The sequence below is a fragment of the Chelonia mydas genome, chromosome 6 (genome assembly GCF_015237465.2).
Source record: "Chelonia mydas isolate rCheMyd1 chromosome 6, rCheMyd1.pri.v2, whole genome shotgun sequence".
In the NCBI taxonomy this organism is placed as follows: domain Eukaryota; kingdom Metazoa; phylum Chordata; order Testudines; family Cheloniidae; genus Chelonia; species Chelonia mydas.
The window spans coordinates 10,688,362-10,708,555 of record NC_051246.2 but is presented as its reverse complement, the minus strand read 5'-3'; the positions used below and the strand labels follow the sequence as shown (position 1 = coordinate 10,708,555).

General features: G+C 60.5%; 3 protein-coding genes across 6 annotated transcripts in view; 2 read left to right on the top strand and 1 right to left on the bottom strand.

The window, feature by feature from the left end:
- The window catches only part of LOC119566362 (zinc finger and SCAN domain-containing protein 2), a 558,782-nt gene that overhangs the window by 275,599 nt on the left and 262,989 nt on the right, over window positions 1–20,194 (top strand). The gene's annotated exons all lie outside the window — the stretch shown is intronic.
- Window positions 5,634–10,308, bottom strand: LOC114021786 (carbonic anhydrase 14). 2 transcript variants are annotated; one of them, XM_027831814.3, is made up of 9 exons: window positions 9,972–10,001; window positions 9,678–9,784; window positions 9,496–9,525; window positions 8,837–9,001; window positions 8,119–8,267; window positions 7,700–7,789; window positions 7,394–7,466; window positions 6,954–7,117; window positions 5,634–6,645 (listed from the first exon to the last, which is right to left on the bottom strand). In XM_027831814.3, exons 2-9 carry the CDS (start codon window positions 9,754–9,756, stop codon window positions 6,436–6,438), a joined length of 960 nt encoding a protein of 319 aa, XP_027687615.2. In that variant the 5' UTR covers window positions 9,757–9,784; window positions 9,972–10,001; the 3' UTR covers window positions 5,634–6,435. The 2 variants fall into 2 exon arrangements, with proteins under 2 accessions (XP_027687615.2, XP_043405168.1); XM_043549233.1 differs by lacking the exon at window positions 9,972–10,001 and adding an exon at window positions 10,232–10,308 and having other exon boundaries at window positions 6,086–6,645.
- On the top strand, window positions 12,768–19,815 carry ARMC5 (armadillo repeat containing 5). Of its 2 annotated transcripts, none has more exons than XM_037899040.2 (6): window positions 12,768–13,112; window positions 14,015–14,122; window positions 14,591–15,428; window positions 15,676–17,117; window positions 17,644–17,776; window positions 17,996–19,815. In XM_037899040.2, the coding sequence occupies exons 1-6, from the start codon at window positions 12,806–12,808 to the stop codon at window positions 18,786–18,788; spliced, it is 3,621 nt and encodes a 1,206-aa protein (XP_037754968.1). In that variant the 5' UTR covers window positions 12,768–12,805; the 3' UTR covers window positions 18,789–19,815. The 2 variants fall into 2 exon arrangements, with proteins under 2 accessions (XP_037754968.1, XP_037754967.2); XM_037899039.2 differs by having other exon boundaries at window positions 12,803–13,081.

Sequence of the window (20,194 nt, the reverse complement as noted above, 5' to 3'; positions counted from 1 at the left end):
TTCCCGTTTTGGGGGACAGTGGAGTCGGAGCACATACCCAGCAATCAGTCTGGTTTGTTAAAGTAGCAACATGGTGCGCAAGCGAAACAAAGGAGTTATGCTCCCGATATGCACGGTTTGGAAATACCAATACAGAGAATAACAATGTTACCCAATTAATTATCACCAGAGTCTTCCCAACCCAGGGTCTCCAGTACCTGGGTGGGCCCATTTTAGCGTTAAGGTGCCCGCTATTTGTGTCTTTTAAACAGTAGCTTTAGCCCGAGATCGTCACTAGATGAAGAGTCAGCAGGTTGGACAGTCCACTGTTCTGCTGACGAGGGGGCGGGTACTGCCTTCAGACGAGAGTGATGGATCCAGTTCTTGTGTCCCTCGATCTTTGCCGCTGTATGGGAGATCAGCAGGACAGTATAGGGTCCTTTCCACTTTTCCTGGAGAGGCTCGTCTTTCCAGGTGCGAAGAAGCACGGCGTCACCGGGCAGTAAGGAGTGGACGGGAGAGTCCAAGGGGAGAGGCTGGGAATCCTTGGTATACCTGTGAAGAGACAAAAGAACAGCAGACAGAGAACACATATACTGTGACAAAAAAACATTACCCAGGTCCCATTCCCCTGACAGAACCGGGGTGCCATTCATAGGCCATGCCCTTCCAAACATAATTTCAAAGGGACAAAGCCCTAATCTACCCTTTGGGAGAACGCAGATACGGAGTAGGACGTGGGGCAAAGCATCAGGCCATCGCAGTGAGGCTTCTTAGCACACTTTTGAGAGATGCCGTTTAAGGGTCTGATTGGTACGCTCCACTACACTACTGGCTTGCGGTCTCCAGGGCGTATGGCGTTTCCAGGGGATCTGTAAGGCATGTGAAATGCTTTGAATGATTTTTGACGTGAAATGTGACCCGTTGTCAGATTCCATCCACAGGGGGAGTCCAAAGCGAGGAACGATCTCCTTAACAAACTTGAGGGCCACTGTTCTGGCAGTGCAGTTACGGCATGGGAAGGCTTCTGGCCATCCGCTGAACCGATCCACTATGACAAGGAGATATTTGAACCCTTGGGTCCGGGGAAACTCAGTAACGTCTATTTGCCACACTCGTCCGGGGCCTGGAATGGGTTCTAGGGCAGCTGGTGGCACAGGATGTCCCGGTCGGGGGTTATTCTTTTGGCAGACTAAGCAGTCCGCTTGTACCTGGGCAGCCAGGGGTCGGAGTCCGGAAGTGATAAAGTATTTTCCCATTAGCTGGATAAGTGCTTCCCTGCCAGCATGAGTGGTTTGATGTAGTTTCTGCAGCACTGGCCGGATCAGGCCCTTTGGTAAGAGGACCTTCCCTTCTGGGGAATGGAGCCATCCCTCCTTTTCCTGGAGACAGAGTTTGTCAGTTAGCTGTCTCTCCTCCCCAGAGTACTGAGGGGTTGGAAGCTCCCCTACTGATGGGATAAGGGCAGCATATGGGCGTTCTCAGTCTGAGGGGATGGCAGGGTGGCAGCATGCTTAGCCTCTCTATCTGCCCGGGCGTTACCTCTGGCCACATCTTGATCTTCCCTTTGATGGGCTTTACAGTGTACCACCGCCACTTCCGAGGGAAATTGTACGGCTTCTAGGAGCCAGCGGATTTGGGGCCCGTACTTGACTGGGGAGCCTTGGGCTGTCAGCATTCCCCTTTGCTTTCATAGGCCAGCATGAGCATCCAGCACACCAAAAGCATACTTTGAATCAGTAAAAATGTTGGCCCGCTTTCCTTTTGACAGTTCAAGTGCACGGGTCAGGGCTATCAGTTCGGCAAGCTGGGCAGAGGTCCCAGCAGGCAAACCTTCAGCTTCCACAGGGTCATGGAGGGTCACAACAGCATAACCCGCCCTCCTTTGCCCATCTATTACAGTACTGCTACCATCAGTGTACCACTCATAATCTGCATTTGGGAGGGGTACATCCTTTAAATCCGGACGGCTGGAGTACTGGGCATCTATGATCTCTAAACAGTCATGTTTCTGTTCCTCTGTTTCTGGCAAGAGAGTGGCTGGGTTAAGGGAGGGGCAAGGCTGTAGGGTGACTTCAGAGTTCTCTAACAGCTTAGCCTGGTACCGAGCAATCCGAGCCTGGGTGAGCCAAAGCCCTCCCTTTGCATCCAATAAGGCTCGGACCATATGGGGAGTATAGATTTGCATAACCCCTCCCAATGTTAGCTTCTCGGCTTCCTCAAGCACTAGGGCAGTAGCTGCCACCGCCCGTAAACATGCCGGCCAACCCTTTGCAACCTGATCCAGTTGCTTAGAAAAATAAGCCACGGGATGTCTCCATGCTCCTAACAGCTGTGTAAGCACTCCTAGGGCCACCCCCCTTCGTTCATGTACATACAACTGAAACGGCTTAGAGAGATCCGGCAGGCCCAGAGCCGGGGCTTTCATCAATTTTCTTTTCAGGATTTTAAATGTCCTGTCAGCCTCTGGGGTCCAATAGAAGTGGTCATGATCAGCTCCTTTTACACAGTCGTACAGGGGTTTAGTCCATAGTCCAAACTCTGGGATCCATATCCTGCAAAAGCCTGCCATACCCAGAAATGCCCTGAGCCGCTTACGATTACTTGGAGTAGGAACTTGACAGGTAGCTTCCTTTCTTTCGCTTGAAAGCTGACGCTCCCCTTGCCGTATGTGAAACCCGAGGTACCGTACCTCTGGGAGGGCGATTTGATCCTTACTCCGTGCTACCCGATATCTCCGGAGTCCAATAAAATTCAGGAGGCTCACGGTGGCTTTAAGGCGGGGGTTTGGCCCACAGTGGCAATTAACAAATCATCTACATACTGCAGAAGGAGGGTCTCCTCATTATCCCACTCCTCTAGGTCCCTGGCCAGAGCCTGGCCAAAGAGGGTGGGGGAGTTTTTAAATCCCTGGGCCAACACTGTCCAGCAAAGTTGCTTTTTAACCCTTTTTCGGTCCTCCCACTTGAAGGAGAAGATCTCCTGTGACGGGGTGGCAACTGGGATGGTAAAGAAAGCATCTTTCAGATCGAGGACTGAAAAATGGGTATACTGTCCCCCTATAGAAGCCAATAAGGTATACGGGTTAGGGACAAGAGGGTGCAGAGTCTTATCCCGTTCATTGACTGCCCTTAGGTCCTGTACCAGCCGATACGTGCCATCAGGCTTCTGTACGGATAGAATGGGAGTGTTCCAGGCTGACTGACATTCCCTGAGAATACCATACATTAGGAATCTATCTATAGTTTCCTGTAAACCTTCTCTGGCTTCCCTCTTGATTGGATACTGTTTTACTTGCAGTGGGCCTTTCCCTGGTATGAGCTGAATAGTAATGGGGGTCTGGTGGGTGGCCTTTCCTGGAATCCCTGATGCCCACACGAGGGGGTACACCTGGTCTTCCCACGGGCTCCATTCTGGGGCTTGCATGGCTGAGGGCTCAACTGCAAGGGTCATGATCCATGCATTCTCAGGGGGTAAGGTAAGGGTTATTTCGTCCTCAGTAAAATGCAGGGTGGCACCGAGGCGACAAAGCAGATCCCGTCCCAGCAGAGGTGTTGGACACTCAGGGAGGTATACCAGCTTGTGGGATATAGTCCTGTTTCCCAAAGCGCATTCCGCTGGGGCATACACTAGGCACTTGGTGTCCCTGCCTGTGGCTCCCACCACAGTAAGGGAATCTGCTACTGGCAACTGAAGGGGTTGATTTACAGCAGTTCGGGCCGCTCCAGAGTCCACTAAAAATTCTGTTTCTGAGCTTCCCACCCGCATCTTTACTCGGGGTTCTGGGGGTAGAGTGGTCCGTCTCCCCTGACACCCTATTCCTGCTCCGCCATCGCCATCACAGAGGCACCCCCCTTTTCTTTCCTCTTTGGGCACTCATTTTTCCAGTGTCCCTCTTGTCGACACAAGGCACACTAGTTGCGACCCAGTCGTCTTTCCTGCGGGCCCGGACGTTCATGTCCACGGCCCCTTCCTCCCCGGCCACTTCTCTTAGTGCCGGCCTGTACCGCTGTTACCATCAATCTCACTTGCTCTCTCTCCTTCTCTGTCTCTCTCAGACTATAAGCTCGGTTTGCAGTCTCTAAGATTTGTGCCATGGTCATGCCCATTAAATCCTCTTTTTTTTGTAACTTTCTCTTAATATCAGGGACTGCTCTGCTCGTAAAAATTCCCTTAATAATTGACTCAGTTGCCTGATCATCGGGGTCTGCATTAGTGTTCTGTCGAATGGTGTCCCGAATACGCTGTAGAAAGGCCCCTGGGCTTTCTTTTAAATCCTGCATTACTTCATATGGCTTTGCCCAATTATTATGTCGGATAGCCGAGTGACGGAGTCCATTCAAAAGGAACTCCTTATAGGAGGTAAGGCGGGTCATATCCCCATGATCATTTGGATCCCACCTGGGGTCTGCTCAGGGGACTTATGCATCCGGGTCAGGGACATTAATACGACCCCGGTCGTACCGTCTCTGCGCCTCCTCCCTTGCCTTGGACACAACCTGTTGTCTTTCAACCTCAGACCATAGGGTTCGCAGGAGGATGTTACAATCATCCCAGTCCGGCTTATGACTGCTGAGGCACCCCTCAAAGACTGAAATAAACCGGCTTGGGTTCATGGAGAATTCCCCAGCCTGTGTTTTAAAAGCTGCTAAGTCTATTGGATTGAATGGCACATGGGTGTAAACTTGCATAGTGGTAGTCTGACGTCCCTCTGCCCCTGGGCAAGCCACAACGGTCTTGGTAAGCAAAGGATAGAGTCCCACCGAGGGGGCAATCTCTGTAACCCGAGGCGTCCTACCCTTATAAGGTGGGGGCATGGGGGCCGAAGGGGACACCGGCTCTGCCATTACAGTGGGGGTGGGGGTCTGGGGACTAACATTAGCTGCTACCGAACCAGTTGGAGTCAAATTACAACTCTGCAGAATTACAGCTCTATTCTATTTCTTAAAGCCATAAACGCTTGTGCATACAAATATTCATTCCATTTACCCATTCACTGACAAAACAAAACTAATTGGAGGATTGTGTTGTAATTAATTGACCCTCCTGGTGGCCACCACTCCTGGTCCTCTAGTTGATATTGAGGCCAGTCAACTGTACAGAATCGTTTTAATTGACTCTTAGTCATCGGATCCGCACCAAATACCTTCCAGTTTGCTAGAACCCATTCTAGGGGTGTACAGCGTGCCCTAACCCCTGAGCTCTGTCCCTGTCCCATACCTACAGGGTAACTCTGGGCGTCCCCAGGTTGCAACAGAGCATACAATCCGGATTTCAAAAGGTTCCTACCTTATCCAAGGGACCGGTTCCTCACCGTCGTCCACAACTGCTCCTCCCCTATGTCCAAGGGACCGGTTCCTCACCGTCGTCCACAACAACTTCTCCACTATATGAGTGCATTGCACCGTTGTGCCCTCCGGGGTTGATCAAATCGCTCTCCTCCGAGGCCCCGGTGAACTCACCGGTGCACACTGGGCGTCGGTTCTCGCCACAATCCTCGACCTCCAGGAGGGGTCCGGGCAAGGCTAAATTGCAGGCTCGTCGCCCACCCAGGGACGCCAAAAGCTGTTGTCGGCACCCAGTGCCGAGAGGCTAAACAACAGCTGGAGTTGGTTTGCTACCCGATGTGCTACACCCAAGAATCACAACGGGGTGGAGAAGCAGAAAAGTTTATTTGCAGCTGCAAAAAGGTACAGGGAGAATAAAATCTCAAATCCTGCACACAGAGCAGGAAGTTACACAGGCTTTTATACATCCTTTTTCCCAGCATACCTATCCAATAGCAAGCTGCCCTAAGTATCCATATAGCCAGCCAATCCAGTTCCCAGCTAGTTCCCTTGTTCTCTGTATCATTTCTTAAACCATACATAAAGCTGCTTTATTCAGCATTGTTCTTCCATATCTGCCCTGTTTGGCCTTGCTTCATTTCAGGCAGTCTGACTCTGCAGCATATTGTTGCAGATCCTCAGCATAACTGCTGCGAGTGCCTCCAGGCGGGGGGGCCAAGGACACTTGGGCCTAGTACGCAGAGCTGCTGCGAGTGCCTCCAGGCCGGGGGGGGCCAAGGACACCTGGGCCTAGTGCGAGGGGGCTTCATCGACACTCGTGGTCTTCCATCCCCTCGAGTTACCTAGTGGCCATGCCCCAGTGTCCCCAACAACTTGCTTGCTTTTAGACAATGGTGGGCCCCAAACCAAAATGGAGTCACATATGCTAACTTTTCCTTAACAGATATATTAGCTGAAGGTTGTGTTCCCACCCAGTCTCCAAGAGGACTGTGATCAATGCTGTCTCCAGGACTGTGGAGCAAAACCTATCACTATTTTATCTATGGGGAACTGAGGCCCAGAGCGGGGATGGCGCTTGATGACGGTCACATAGGGAGTCTGTGGCTGAACCAGGAATGGAACCCAGGAGTCCTGGCTCCCAGCACCCCCCGTATCTGGCTCTGTCCCTTTATAGGTGCCAGGCAATTGCTGCGGTACTGATGAGCAGAGGGATGAAGGCTGCAGGCCGCATGGTGGAAGAGAAGCTGGTGGCGACTCGGAGGCCCGCCGAGGCCTGCACGTGGCGATTCCCAAGGCTCTGCAGAGGCCGGTAGTTGTTCTGTAGCCGGGGCCCAGCATCTGATTTTGTGGAGCTGAGGATGGAGGGGAACGCATCCACCTGGGGAGAGAGAGACAGATTAGTGGGGGGGGTCAAATTGAGGGGGGAGGCAAACTTGGGGTGCCCTACTGAGTGCAGAGGAGGATACCCCATCAATGGAGAGAACTGGGAAGGTTCTGATGGGGACCACTTTGGAGCAGAGAGAGTGGGGGTCTGAACAGCAGAGGGGAGGTGAGCTGGAAAAAGAGCCCAGGAGCCCTGACTCCCAGCCCCTCTGCTCTAACCCACTAGACCCCACTCCCCTCCCAAAGCTGGGGAGAGAACCCAGGAGTCCTGACTCCCTCCCTTCCCCCCAGCCCCACACTCACCACACCAGGAGGCACCAGGATGAGGTCGGGGAAGACAGTCCAGACCACGACTTCGTCACAGTTGGGGGTGGTGAGGGAGCCCTGGTAGCGGTAATAGCGGGCTAGGTCCACCGAGCCCAGGAGCCCCCGCAGGGAGAAGGAGCCGTCCAGATCCGTTTTCTTCCCTGGAGGGGCAGAGGGAGAGTGAGGGCCCCTCCCAGAGCTGGGGATAGAACCCAGGAGTCCTAGCTCCCAGCCCCCCTGCTCTAACCCACTAGATGCCACTCTCCTCCCAGCTTTAGGGACAGAACCCAGTAGCCCGGACTCCTAGCCCCAACCCCGCTCCTCTCATCCATTAGTCTCTCTCGCCCCCTGGTGGCACAGAGCTGTACTGTCCCCAGCCCCAATGCTCTGCCAGCCGTAATCCACCTCTCGCGCACCCCAGTTCAGGGGATACTCACCCTTCAGAGCCACCTTCTTCAAGTGTTGGGTGAAGGAATCCCAGGAGTGGGAGGGGCGTGTGTGGGCTGTTGCCTGAGGGACAAGACCACATGAGTACAGCAAATAGGGAAACTGAGGCGTGGGGAGGGCTGGGAGTCATAGAGTGACTCAGGGTAAGACTCCGGTCCCTCCTCAAATCATTAGATACCATTTCCCATCCAGAGAACCCAGGAGTCCTACTGCCCAGCCCCCACTGGACCCCGCTGCCTGTCCAGAGCTGGGGATAGAACCCAGGAGTCCGGGCTTGTCGCCCCGCACTGCCTCACCTGAAGGAAGAAGGCCAGCACAGCGATTCCCTCGGGATCCTTGAGGGCGTCAGCCACGCTCAGGTTGTTCTTGGTATGAACAATGTGGAGCTAAAGGGGGAGAGAGAGAAAAATTGGAGACTGCCCCATATGGAGCCCCTGCATGCTCCCTGCAGCACAGAGCCCCCTGCTGAGCCCCCCGCCGGCTCCCTGCAGCACAGCGCCCCCTGCTGAGCCCCCCGCCTGCTCCCTGGAGCACAGCACCCCCTGTCGAGCCCCCGCCCGCTCCCTGCAGCAGAACTCCCCCTACTGAGCCTCCTGCCTGCTCCTTGCAGCACGGTGCCCCCGGCTCTGCCCCACAGCCCACTCCAGACCGCACAGCATCCCCTAGCTCTGCACTGGGGCACTGGGGCCAGTGCTGCGCCCCCTGCCTCTCTCACCTCCATGGAGAACCCTTGGTAATTGATGAAATGCTCCGAGCCAGGCTGGGCTGCCCCCTGGCCCCAGTGCAGGTGGAAGGATTTGGCTGTGTAGATAGCCGGGAGCCCCTGGGCGCTGAGACGGAGCCCATCCGCTAAAAGCACGTCCACTGTAGGGGGTGGGGAGAGAGACCAACACAGGGAATGGGACCCAGGCGTCCGGAGTGGCAGTGCTGGGCACTCACTCCGGGGCAGGGACCAGGGTGGGGAATGGGACCCAGCAGGGCTGTAACATGGGCAGGGTGAGCAGGGCAGCCACCCAGGTGTGCCCTACTGTTTGGAAACCGTCACCTCCTACCAGGAGCCGGTGGCTCAGAAGCTGCTGGGAGTGACCTGCCCGCTTGGGCCCCTGGGTCTCTGAGCTGTGGGAGCCAGGGTGCTGGCTGGCTGCCAGGCAGCCCTCCCTGCCCTGTGCCCCGAGCCAGGCCACCTCTGCACGGCCAGGTGCTCCCCAGGCAGGGCGGGTGGCACTGCTCCTCTCCCCTTCTGTGCTAAATGGAAGGCAAAATCGGGGGGGGGGGGCCCACAGGCCCCCTGCCTGCCCCCCCATGTGTCGCCTCTGGGGGGGCACAGATATGTTTGCTCACCACAGGTACTAAAATGCCTAGTTCTGGCTCTGGGACCCAGGCATCTGGCCTGGCAGTGCAGGGTGCTCGGTTTAGGGGCAGTCTGTACCTACCTGTCGTCCCCTTGTTTTCCATGGAGATAAGCTTCCTGGCATCCCCATAGCCAGCGAGGGACACAACCCCCAGGTGGGGATTGTGGACAGTATCAGGGGTGACGATGTTGATCGGGGACTGCCTGGTGCCGTTACAGTGACCCAGAGTCACCCATGTCTCTGGACCTGCCAAGAGGGGAGAAGCCAACAGGGAGGGGGAAGGGCCACAGAAGAAAATGGGGGAGGAGTCAGAATGTTAATCAGCTGGTGTCACCCACCCCAGAGGTGGCTGCATGATGCAAATTTTAGTCCAGGAGTCAGGATTCCTGGGTTCTGTCCCTGACTCTGGCAGGGGAGTGGGCTCTGGTGGGATAAAGTGGGGGAGCTGGGAGTCAGAACTCCTGGGTTCTCTCTGCAGCTCTGGCCAGGGAATGCTGTCTAGTGAGTTAGAGTCACACGGCTCCGGGAGGGGGCTGGAGTCTTGTGGTTTAGAGCAGGGAGGTGGGGCTGGGAGTGAGGATTCGTTGGTTCTAGCCCTGGCCCTGGAACGCTGACCCACCCCTTCTCTGTGCCTCAGTTTCCCCACCCACCCAAAAAGTGAGAAAACAGTAATTAATCCCACTCTGGGTGAGGTCAAAGGCTGGACGTCTGTGTCGCAGGGGATGGATGGGTTCTCTTACCGCATTTTGGGTCTTCGTAGCACCAGGAACCTGCAGGACAGAGAGAGATGGGGGAGGGGGTCAGAGCCGGGAGGTGGCCAATAAATAACCACATCCTGCTGCCCCCTCCCTCCCCTGGGCTTGGCCCCAGCAGGTAGGGTCACTGTAGAGCAGGGTCGGGGCGGGATGGGGAGCAGCTTTACCTGTTGTATCGGCACCGGTGAAGCTGGCGCCCAGCAGCGTCCCCAGGACAATGAGGTGCTGGACCGAGGCAGGATTCATGTCTCCGATGTCACCTGCTGACAGCAACCTGGAGAAAGGATTGGAGAGACTGGATTCAACTCCCCTGCCCTGGTCCAGCCAGTGCCCCACCCTGGGGCCAGATTGGAGCCTGCGTCCTAGAGGGGATGGGCCCCATGCCTCATTTCCCACCCCTGGAGCTGGCGCCCCTAGAGAAGACAGGCCCCTAGGGATGCTCAGCAGCAAGCAGCTCTCACCTGCTCTGTGCCTGGTGGGGGAAGGTCACACTGCAGGGGTGAAGGGCTCCTTGCAGCTCCTTATATACATGGGGTCACCGCCCAGCCCAGCCCAGCTCAGCCCAGCCCAGTGCAGCCGGAGGTGGAATTACAGGGAAGGGATGAGTTACATCCATGGGGTGGGGCAGGGACAGAGAGAGGTTGGGAAGGGAGGGAGAGAGAAAACCAGGGAGTGGGAAGGAAAGAGGGGGACGGTGAGAAAGAGGAGAAAGGGCGCCAACCTGGGTGGCCGTGGGCACCCCCTGTAGGGGGAGAGCTGGTCTCAGATGCCCACGTCGGCTCTCACTCTTCTTGGAAGGGATGTGCAGGGGAGATGGCGCAAGAAGGAAGTGACACAGGGCAGCCCGGCGTGGGGCACAGCACGTCCCCCGCTGCTGGAAGGGTACCTCACACCCACCCTGGGGTGAGCAGATGTCCCTGAACCACTGCCCCTTATTGCCCGCCCAGAGCTTGGGATGGAACCCAGGAGTCCTTGTTCCCTGCTCCCCCTGCTCTAACCCACTAGATCCCACTCCCCTCTCAGAGCTGAGGGCAGAACCCAGGTGTCCTGGCTCTCAGTCCCCATGTCTAAATTATTAGACTAGATTTTTGCCACCCTCAGTTATTGGCACTCAGAGGATAGAGAGCACCCTCTATTGAGCCCCTCCCACTCCACTCCCGGCAGCACAGCACCCCCTAATGCTGCTCTGGGGCATTGGGCCAGCCCCCTCTCCTGAACTACCAGGTGTGTTCATAGCCCCCTGAGGGCGTTCGGCAGCTGGCGGGTGTACAAGGCGAAGATGCTGATGTCATCTTCTGAAACCCCATGATACCCAGATCTGTTTCCCCATCTGCTGAAACTCAAGCTGGGCGGATGGAGCAACCGTGCTTCCTGGGTTTACAGGTTCTCATTTCCAATTTAACAGGCTGGGACTGACTCACAACAGTGTCAGGCTGATGTCTTTCATACACCCTGCTCAACATGTGAGGAATACCCACAGGTCTCCAGGAGCCGGAAGACTTCCTTGAACCCCTCAGCTGGGGCTAGAACCCGGAGTCCTCACTCACGACCTCCCATCTCACCTACTAGACCCCACTCCCCTCCCAGAGCTGGGAGGAGAACCAGGAGTCCTGGTCCCAGGATGGGGTGCAAGAAGGGTCAAAGTTGGTCTCGATCCCCCACCCCTGCCCCGACTGGTTCTCTAGCCTGGAGATGTGGAGTTGCTGGGACTCTCTGAAAACAGGGCAGGAGGGTGAGGCCAGATAATTTTGGTGACATACCACGGCCCATACAAGGGTTTTAAATTCACGAGGTTGGCTGCTTCCCCACTGTGACCTGTACTGACTATGACAGTCATTAATGGGGGGCAGGGTCTGGTGAGTTAGTGTAGTGAGTGGGATGGGGGAGGGCTGGGAGTCAGAATTCCTGGGTTCTCCTCAGAGCTCTGGGAGGGGAGTGGGGTCCAATGAGTTAAACAAGGGGGTCTGGACTCAGGACCAGTTTGGGGTTAGGGGGCTCAGATCACAAAGGCATGTGGGGACAGGGGACAGAGGACTCTCTCTTTGTCGGTAGCATCTACAAGTCTGACTGGGAACCAGTTTGGATAACTGGGCCAGCTTGTGGGAACTGGTCTGTGTTGTACCCAGAGGGAACTGTCTTCCTCTCCTTGCTGGGAGCCTGTAAACAGGCAGCTGCTGACAGTGTAAACTCTGCTGTGCTTCACCCCAACAACTGATCTCCCCTCAGGCCTGGGGGTTGTGCAGACAGAGGTCATGTCGTCCTTGCTTATAACCTCTGTCTCTCTCCAGGGGCCCAGCGCCCCTGAACGGTTAGTGCTCTGCACAGCTACAGCGCGGAGAAGAGATGGTAGGGATGGAGTCTATTGTTTTGGAGCGGGCATGGGAGCCAGGACTCCTGGGTTCTATCCCAGTTCTGGCAGGGGAGTGGAGTCTATTGGGCACCTGCAGGGGGTTAGGCCAGATGACTCTTGCAGTCCCTTCTAACCCTATGAATCTATGATCAGACCCTGGGGCGGTGGGTTCCCATCTTCTCTGCAGTTCCTCCGAACTCCCTGATGCAACGCTAGGTGAACTGGTACCAAACAGGAGCCTAAGGTGCATCTGCCCCCTGCCAACCTGTGGGCCCCCCACCCAGTGCGTGTGGTGCTGATGCCTGGCTGGGCTTTCAGCCCTGCCTCTGGTAAGTTTGCGACATGTTCTCCTGGCGTGGCATGTGGGGAAAGTGAGGCACCCGCTGGGGAAGGGAGTCAGTGAGGCTGCCAATGACAGAACCCAAGAGTCCTGGCTCCCGCGCCCCCTCGAACCCCCCTGCCAGAGCCGGGGACAGGACCCGGGAGCGGGCGCTAGGGTGGGTGACAGCAGCTGTCCAACTGTCTGACCCCGCCCACTGGTTCTCTGTGGCTCCTCCCCCTCCGTGTAGACCCCTCCCCACTCATCAGCGCCAGGGAGGGGGCAGACCCCCGGGCAGTGTAACAGCCCCCGCAGCCACGCCCCCAGCGGAGGTGAGAACCGCAGCCCCCGGCAGGCATTGCTCCCCGCCCGATCAGAGCCCCCCCCCGCGCGCTATGCCTTCTGGGAGCTGTAGTCCTTTCCCCATCAGCTCCGGAGGGGAGAACTACAGCCCCCACAATGCATCGCGCTCTCCCCGCGCCTCATGGGAGGTGTAGTTCCACCGGCCGCCTTTAGCGCGGATTCTGTCGGGGCCCGAACTACAACTCCCACAAACCCCCGGGGCCGGACCCCTTTCAAGGCCCCCCCCCTTCCCCCATCGCTCTTGCCCTTGGGCCAGTCCCGCGATGGCCGCCGCAGCCGGGGGGAGCTGCCCCGCCGAGTCGCTGGGCTACTGCCTGGCCCAGCTGCGGGGCGGGGCCGAGCCCGGGCTGGGCCGGGCCCTGTTGGCCCTGCGGACCCGGCACATCAAGCAGCCCGGAGGGATCGAGCGGTTCCGGGCCCGCGGGGGGCTGGGGCCCCTGCTGGGGCTCCTGGCTGGGGCCCTCCGGCCCCGCCGCACCCTCGACCTGGCCCTCAGCATCCTGGGCAACTGCTGCACCGAGGGGGGGAGCCGGGCCCAGGTGCGGGAGCTGGGGGGGATCCCCTCGCTGGGTGAGTGACGCGGCGGGGAATCCCCGACGCGAAATGGTACGGTCCGGGGCCACCTGCCAGGCCTGGGGGTGCAGCCTGGGTGTCGTCCCCCCCCCGAGCCAGAGTGGTACAGTCCAGGGTTACCCTAGTCCTGCCAGGCCTGGGGGTGGAGCCTGGGTACTCCCCCCGCCCCGAGCCAGGGTGGCACAGTCTGGGGTTACCCTGCTCTGGGTCCCCCCCCCCCCCCGAGCCAAAATGGTTCTGTCTGTGGTCCCCATGAGATGTAGTGGTATGGTCTGGGGTTACCCTCCAATGGCCAGGCCAAATTGGTACAGTCTGCGGTCTCCTTGCACCTGTTAGCCTGGAGGTGCAGCTTAAATCCCACCGAGCTGAAATGGTACTGTCCAGGGCGCCCCACAGCCGAAGTGGCATGTTTCTGGATTCTCACCGTCCAGGGTTGCCCTGCACCTGCCCGCCCCCCCTGGGAGGTTGCATCTGGGGCTCCTGTGCTCTCACATTGTGGAACTTGGGCTCCCCCATTGGTGCTGCAATAGTGCAGTGCCTTGATTTCTCTCTTCCCTGGGTACGGCGTGGCTTGGTGTTCCCCCCGTGCATGCATGGTACAATTTGGGGTCCCCACTGGTGGTACAGGCCTGTGCTGCCTCCATCTCTCCTTGGGGTGGAACTACCTTGTGTCTCATGTCCACCCCAGAGGCGGCTACATCTCCGCACTGGACAAGGGATCCCTGTATAAACAGTCCCCGTGCCCCACCCCGGCGGTGGCTGCACCTCAGCACTGGACGAGAAATCCCTGGATAAACAGCCCCTTTGACCCCCCCAGAGATGGCTGCATCTCAGCTCTGTGCGAGGGATAATGCACTCACCGTGGTTCACAGATGATTTCTTTCTCTCTCTCCCCCCAGTGATGATCCTGAAATCGCTTGGAGTTGAAAGTATCCACAACCGGACAGCACGGGCCCTGGGCAACCTGGCCATTGATGTAGAGAACCTGCAGGCTATCCATGATGCTGGTGAGTGGGGTCGTGCCCCCCCCCTTGCCAACCTGCAAATGGAGGATGGGGGAAGACTAGGAACTGGGATTCTTGCCCCATATTGGGGAGCCCCTCGGATCCTGCTAGCCGAAGTCTAGTACTGAGGCTCACCCCGTACTGGGCATCCCCTGCTGACCTGGGCTGGGGTAATGGGAATTGTTCCATACAGGGAGCCCCTCTCTGCTTGCTTGCATGGGAGTAATAGGGGGGCTCACCCCCATACCGGGGAGCGCCCTGCTGACCTGGGGGATAATGGGGTTCACTCCTATATTGGGGAGCCCACTCCTTGTGGGGGTAATATTGGCGTTCACCCCGTACCGGAGAGGAGCCATGTTGGGGTTCACCTGCATACTGAGGAGTCCCCTGCTGACCTGGGAGGGGGTAATTGGGGTTCATTCTCTGGATCTGGGGCTCACTAACCCCCTTTCTCTCTCCGCCCCCTCCCAGGCGCGGTGCCACCCCTGGTTCAAGTCCTTGCCAGCTCCCAGGACAGCGAGTGCCTACAGAGCATCATTCGGGCCCTGCGCAACCTGGGCGCCACCCCAGCGCACCGCCTGGCGCTGGCCCAGCAGGGCGCAGTGCGGGCCATCTCCGAGCGCCTGGCTGCCAGCCCCGACGACCCCGCCCTGGCTGCTGCGGCTGCCCGGGCCCTGCTAGAGCTCACCAAGGGCTGCAGCCGGGACTGCGCCGAGCAGCTGAGCCTGGGGGGCGGGGTGGCCCCCCTGGTGGCATTAGCCGGGCACAGCAAGCGGGCAGTGCGGGAGGCGGCCGTCTCGGCGCTGTCCAATCTCTGCCTGCAAGGGATGCTGCGGCCGGCCGTGGGCAACGCTGGAGGCGTGGCGGTGCTGGTGGGGGAGATCCGGCGCCGGCGCGGGGCGGGAGCCGCTGGCGCCGTCCTGCAGCCCCTGGTCAGGGCGCTGTGCCTGCTGTGCCGGGAGGCCATGAACCGCAGCCGGGTCCGGGAGGCCGGCGGGCTGGAGCTGCTGCTGGCGCTGCTGCAGGATGGGCGCCAGCGAGGCTGCCATGCCCGTGTGGTCGTGGCCTTCGTGGCCTTCTTCTACGACCAGGAGGCGCTGGAGGTTCTGCAGGCCGGCGGGCTGGTGGCTCTGCTGGTGGGGCGGCTGGTGGCCCAGGGCCAGTGGGCTGCGCGCTGCGAGGAGGAGGACAAGGAAGAGGAGGGAGAAAGCGAGGATGAGCGGGACGCTGCCTCCTTTGACTTCCCCCCCGAGGGGCGACGGGAGAGCGGGGCACCGGAAGGGGAGTCACCCAGCTTCCAGAGACTCAGGTGAGCGTCTCTCCTGGTGTGCTTGGGGCTCGCTTGAGGGGTTCTCCTCCCCACTCCCTAGTGCTCCCCCCACCGGCTCTCCTGGTTTCCCTGCCCCCTGCTTGCTCCAGTGCTCCTGACTCACTAGCTCGTCTCCCTTCCCTGTTCCTGCTCGCTTGCTCTGGGCTCCCTTGATTCCCCCTTCCTCTCTGCACTCGGGGCTTCCTTGACCCCCGCCCCAGCTCTCACTCCTTCCCTCTTGCCACAGGTCCTGGCTGCTCTCTGAGGGTTACATCGCCAGTCCCGGCGACCTCTCCCCACAGTGGTCCCCCGACGGCTCCTTCAGCCCCACCCTCGAGCTGCAGGACGACACGCCGGGGCCTGGCCGGCTGCCTGTGGGGCTGGGCTCGCCCACCTGCTTAGCTCCTCCGTCGCTGGAGCCGGCTGCCAGGGTGCAGTGCTTGGCACCCGGGGCAGAGCTGGACTCAACTGTGGCTGATGGGAGCCATGTGGCAGAGACGCCAGGTGCTGAGGCACCAGTCCTGGCACGTTTGGCTACAGCCGGAGCTGCCAGGCACCATCCAGCAGAGTTACTGCCAGCTGCGGCACCGGATTTAGCTGCCAGGCACCATACAGCATTGCCTAATCCAGCCAGGACGGGTGAGCACAGCGCAGCCCCCATGGTGCTGCTGGCTACACCAAAGTCCACTGGGACCAAGAGAGAGAATCTGGCACAGATTGCCCCGGACACTGCCGGCACCGCCCGGAACCAGCAGGCTCAGTTGCTGCGGTCGGCGACCCCGAATGAGGAGCTCTCGCCAAACTGCGCTCGGACTGACTTGCAAAATCCAGCATGGTTCGCGGATGTGGCAGCCACTGAAGAGTTGTGTCCAGGCACCCTGGTGTCAGCCGGGCCTGACTGGCACGTCACGGCACCATCAGACGAGCCAGGTCCAGTGCTGGCGTCGCCAATTCCCACCGGGGCCAGCCGGTCCGATCGGGCACCAAGCCCCGTTCCCGAGCGTCTGCGTCCAGCGTCGCCAATTCCAAACGCGGCCAGCCGGTCTGATCGGGCACCAAGCCCCGTTCCCAAGCATCTGCGTCCGGTGTCGCCAATTCCCGCTGGGGCCAGCCGGTCCGATCCAGCACCGAGCCCAATTCCCAAGGATATACGTCTGATTTCTCCGATTCCTACCGGGACTGAGCAGCGCCTCCTTGCCGATGACTTCCTGGAGCCCCAGCCCGCTGCTTTCTCCTCGCGGCGCCGTGGCAAATCACGTCCCCATCCAGACGTGGCCCCTTCCATGCCGGCTCTCTTCCATCCCCCAGGCGAGACCCTGGCCCCGCAGTTCTTGCTGTGGGGTGGGGAGGAGGAGCTATCGGCCCCCGAGGCGCCTGCCCTGCTGCTGCTGTCCCGGTTCTCCCAGGCTGAGGACCCCAGCCGCAGCCTAGTGACGGGCCCAGTGCTGCGGGGGCTGCTGACCTATGTCACCGGAGCCCCTGCCCCGTTACCCCGTTGCCTGCGGCTGCTGCATCGGCTCACGTGCAACCCCATCTGCCTGGAGGCCTTTGTGCGCTGCTACGCCCCCTCCCTGCTGCGGGCCTGGCTGGTGCTGGGCGTTCCCCCAGAGGAGGCTGCCGCCGTGGGACATGAGACCCCCAGAAGCCCAGGCAGCAGGCACCAGGCTGGCAGGAGGTTCAAGGAGTTGGGTGAGTCCTCTCCCCCGCTGAGCCCTGGTCCCAGGGCACGGGGATCCCCCCCGCTGTGCCCCAGGGGTAGGTGAGTGCCCCAGTCCTGGGCAATGGGGGTCACCCTGCTGCATTATGGGGCTCCCAGCATCCCAGTGTGAGAGCACTCTGTCCCCGAAGAACTTGGGTCCTCTCTCCAGTAGCCCCCCACTGAGGGAATTGGGGTTTGCTCTAGGTTAATGGGGGTCTCCTGCTCCCCAGCTCAGGGTGAGCCTCCTACTTCCGCTGTCAGGTTCACAGTGCCCCGGCGTGGCACTAGGGGGAGCTGTGTGGCAGGGCGCGGGGCTGGGCAGGGAATGCTGCTTGGTGGGGGCTGGACACCCTGCTGGGGCGGGGGCGGGGGGGATTTGGAGGGATGCTGTGTCACAGGAGCTGTCTTGCGGGGGGGGGGCGGGGGGCTCATGCTGCAGGGGCAGGGCAGGGGGATGGGAGATCTGTGCCGTGGGGTGTTGGGGGAGGGGCTCTGACATGCTGCCCCCCTCCCCAGGCGAGGCCCTGCTGTGCAATCTGTGCGTCCAGGCTGAGTCGGCCTTCGGGGCGGGCGTCCTCACCCACATGCTGCTCTCGGGCGCCGAGGCCGACCAAGTGGCCTGTGCCGTGGCCCTGCCCCTCATCTGCAGGTGGGTGGCACCGGGGGAGGGGGGGGGGTGCATGGGTGGGCAGGGGGCTGGGCCCAGCTGGTGGAAGGAGGCCGTTCCGGGGGAGGTGGTGGGAATGGAGGCTGCGGGGGAGGTTGTGGGGCTGATCCAGGGAGATCCTGGGCCCATCTGGTGGGGGGAGGGGAGGGGGAGGCTGGGGGCCGAGCCGGGGACTGATCTATACCCACCCCCGTCCCGCAGGAAGAAGTCCCTCTGCCGGAGGCTGCTCCTGGAGCACTCGGGCCTGCGCCTCCTGCTGGCTGCGTTGACAAGTGGCGCCGACCCGCCCTTCACCTTCTATGCCGTGGACTCGCTCTCCCTGCTGCTGGGGGCTGCCGCCCCCCTCCCCGCCCCGCCCGCCCCCAAGCGCTCCCGGCTGGCAGCCTCCCCGCCGTGCCCCTACGAGCGGCTGGTGAGGGCGGGCGGGGCGGACCTGCAGTTCCGGCTGGACTCGGGCGCCCTGGTGCCGGCCTTGCGCCCGGCCGCGTGCACCGGCTCCGACGTCCTGCGGGCCATGCTGGCGGGCGGGTTTGCTGAGGCCCGCCAGGCCCTGGTGCCCATCCGCGGGGCGGCGCCCGCCCCCTTCCTGGTGCTGACCCACTTCCTGCACGGCTGCCGGGGCGAGCCGTGCCCGGCCCTCGGGGGCCTGTTCCCACCCGGCGAGGGGGAGCTGGCGGAGCAGACGCTGGCGGTGGCCGAGCAGTTCCTGCTGCCCGAGCTGCAGGAGCTGGTGGAGGAGGCGTTGTGCCGGCAGCACCTGCGCCCCGGCGCCGGCCCGGACCGGCTGTACCGGCTTGCGGAGCGCCTGGGCCGGGGGCAGCTGCTGCGCCGCTGTGCCCGCTACGTCCTGCTGGGGGCGTCGGAGGAGCCCGCCGGCCGGGCGGCCGCGCTGGGGCGGATCCTCCGAGTCACCGGAGACCCCAAGGGCCTGGCCCAGGAGCTGCTGGAGGTTGCCATGGAGACGCCATGGGGAATGGGCACTGATGGGACCTAGGCTAGGGGGCTGGCTGAGAGCACCGCCCATGCCCCTCTGGGTGAGGGGGGGGCTGGGCTTAGGGCACTCTCTGTACCCCTCTGGATGGGGGGCTTTGGGAATAGAGGAGGTTGGGGGTCAGGGAGCTGTGGGGAGGTTGATGGTGGGGGGAACTGAGGGGGAGAAATGGGGTAATGGCAAGGTGAGGAATGGGGATATGGGACCCATGCAGCGAGAGGTATCGGGGAAGTGGGGACGAGCCGCTGACCCCCAGGAAAATTTGGGATCCCTTCTCTGGAGTGAGTCATCTCCCCTTCCCCCGGGCTATGGCACAGGGTGGGACCTGCCTGCAACCTTCCCCGAGGAAGGGATTGTGGTGTGTTTTTGGGGGGGGGGGTGTCCCTACTTTTGCAGCACAGGGCACCCCAATTCCCCACTTGAGGCCACAGCGAGCAGCTGGGGGGGCGGGCCTTGACTGGAGGCTGGTGCAGGGCAGTGTGTGGGCTTTGTCTGCACAGAGATCTGTCCCTACCTTGTTTCCTATGTCGCAGGTAGGGCAGGCCCCGGGGGGTGCTCAGCGGTACCCCCCCCCGTGCTCCAGGGAACGGTGAGGGGCAGCCGGGGTTGCTGCTCTGTGCTGGCGAGGGGATGGGTGTGTACGACGGGAGTGTATTGAATAAGCTACTGTACGTGGAGAAATACAGGGTGGGCTTCGCTACGCACATGTGTCTCTCTCTTCATTCTGCTGTGCCCCCCACTCCCCCCCGAACTGGGGAGAGAACCCAGGAGTCCTGGCTCCCAGCATCATCATCTCCCCCCGCCCCCCCGAATGGGGGAGAGAACTGAGGAGTCCTGGCTCCTACTCCTCAGCCTGCTAGACCTGATCCTGGCCCCCCAGAGCTGGAGAGAGAACCCAGGAGTCCTGGCTCCTCGCCCCTGCTACTGTCTATCCCCGTCCACCCCAGCTGAGGCTAATCTCCCATCTCTGCACCTGGCTGGGGTGTGGCGGGGGCAGTGGCAGCAGCAGCGTGGGATCTGCCCCCAGCCTGGGGGGTGGTGGTGCCTGAGCCTGGGGGGGGGCTGGGGCAGCACCAGTCCAAGCGGGCTGGGGACAAGGATGGGGGTGGTGGATCAGGGGTGGGGGGGAACCAGGCTGTGGACTCCCTGCTTGGTGCTGGCTGTTCTTCCAGCTGGGCCCCCCCCCTCCTCCCCTCCCTGTGTCACAGGAAAGGCCTGCTGCTCAACTGCTTCCAGATGGGCTGGGGGGGAAGGGAGGGCCGCTTCCTGAGTGCGGGGCCTGGGATGTGTCATTCCCCCCCCCCAGCCTCTCCTCTGTCCCCTGCCACTGGGAGCCCCCACAGCCTCTTCTTCCCCCCCCCCCCAGTCTTTCCTCTGCCACTGGGAGCCCCCCCAGCCTCTCTTCCTCC

Bases quoted from the DNA above. Each gene is read 5' to 3' on its own strand.
- LOC114021786 (XM_043549233.1), bottom strand. From the start codon at position 9,756: ATGAATCCTGCCTCGGTCCAGCACCTCATTGTCCTGGGGACGCTGCTG. The intron at 7,790-8,118 runs GTGAGAGAGGCA...CTCCCCCTTTAG, and splicing joins ACCAAGGGTTCTCCATGGAG to CTCCACATTGTTCATACCAA. The intron at 6,646-6,953 runs GTGAGTGTGGGG...CTCTCTCCCCAG, and splicing joins TCCTGGTGCCTCCTGGTGTG to GTGGATGCGTTCCCCTCCAT.
- ARMC5 (XM_037899040.2), top strand. From the start codon at position 12,806: ATGGCCGCCGCAGCCGGGGGGAGCTGCCCCGCCGAGTCGCTGGGCTAC. The intron at 13,113-14,014 runs GTGAGTGACGCG...CTCTCCCCCCAG, and splicing joins GGGGGGGATCCCCTCGCTGG to TGATGATCCTGAAATCGCTT. The intron at 14,123-14,590 runs GTGAGTGGGGTC...GCCCCCTCCCAG, and splicing joins GCAGGCTATCCATGATGCTG to GCGCGGTGCCACCCCTGGTT.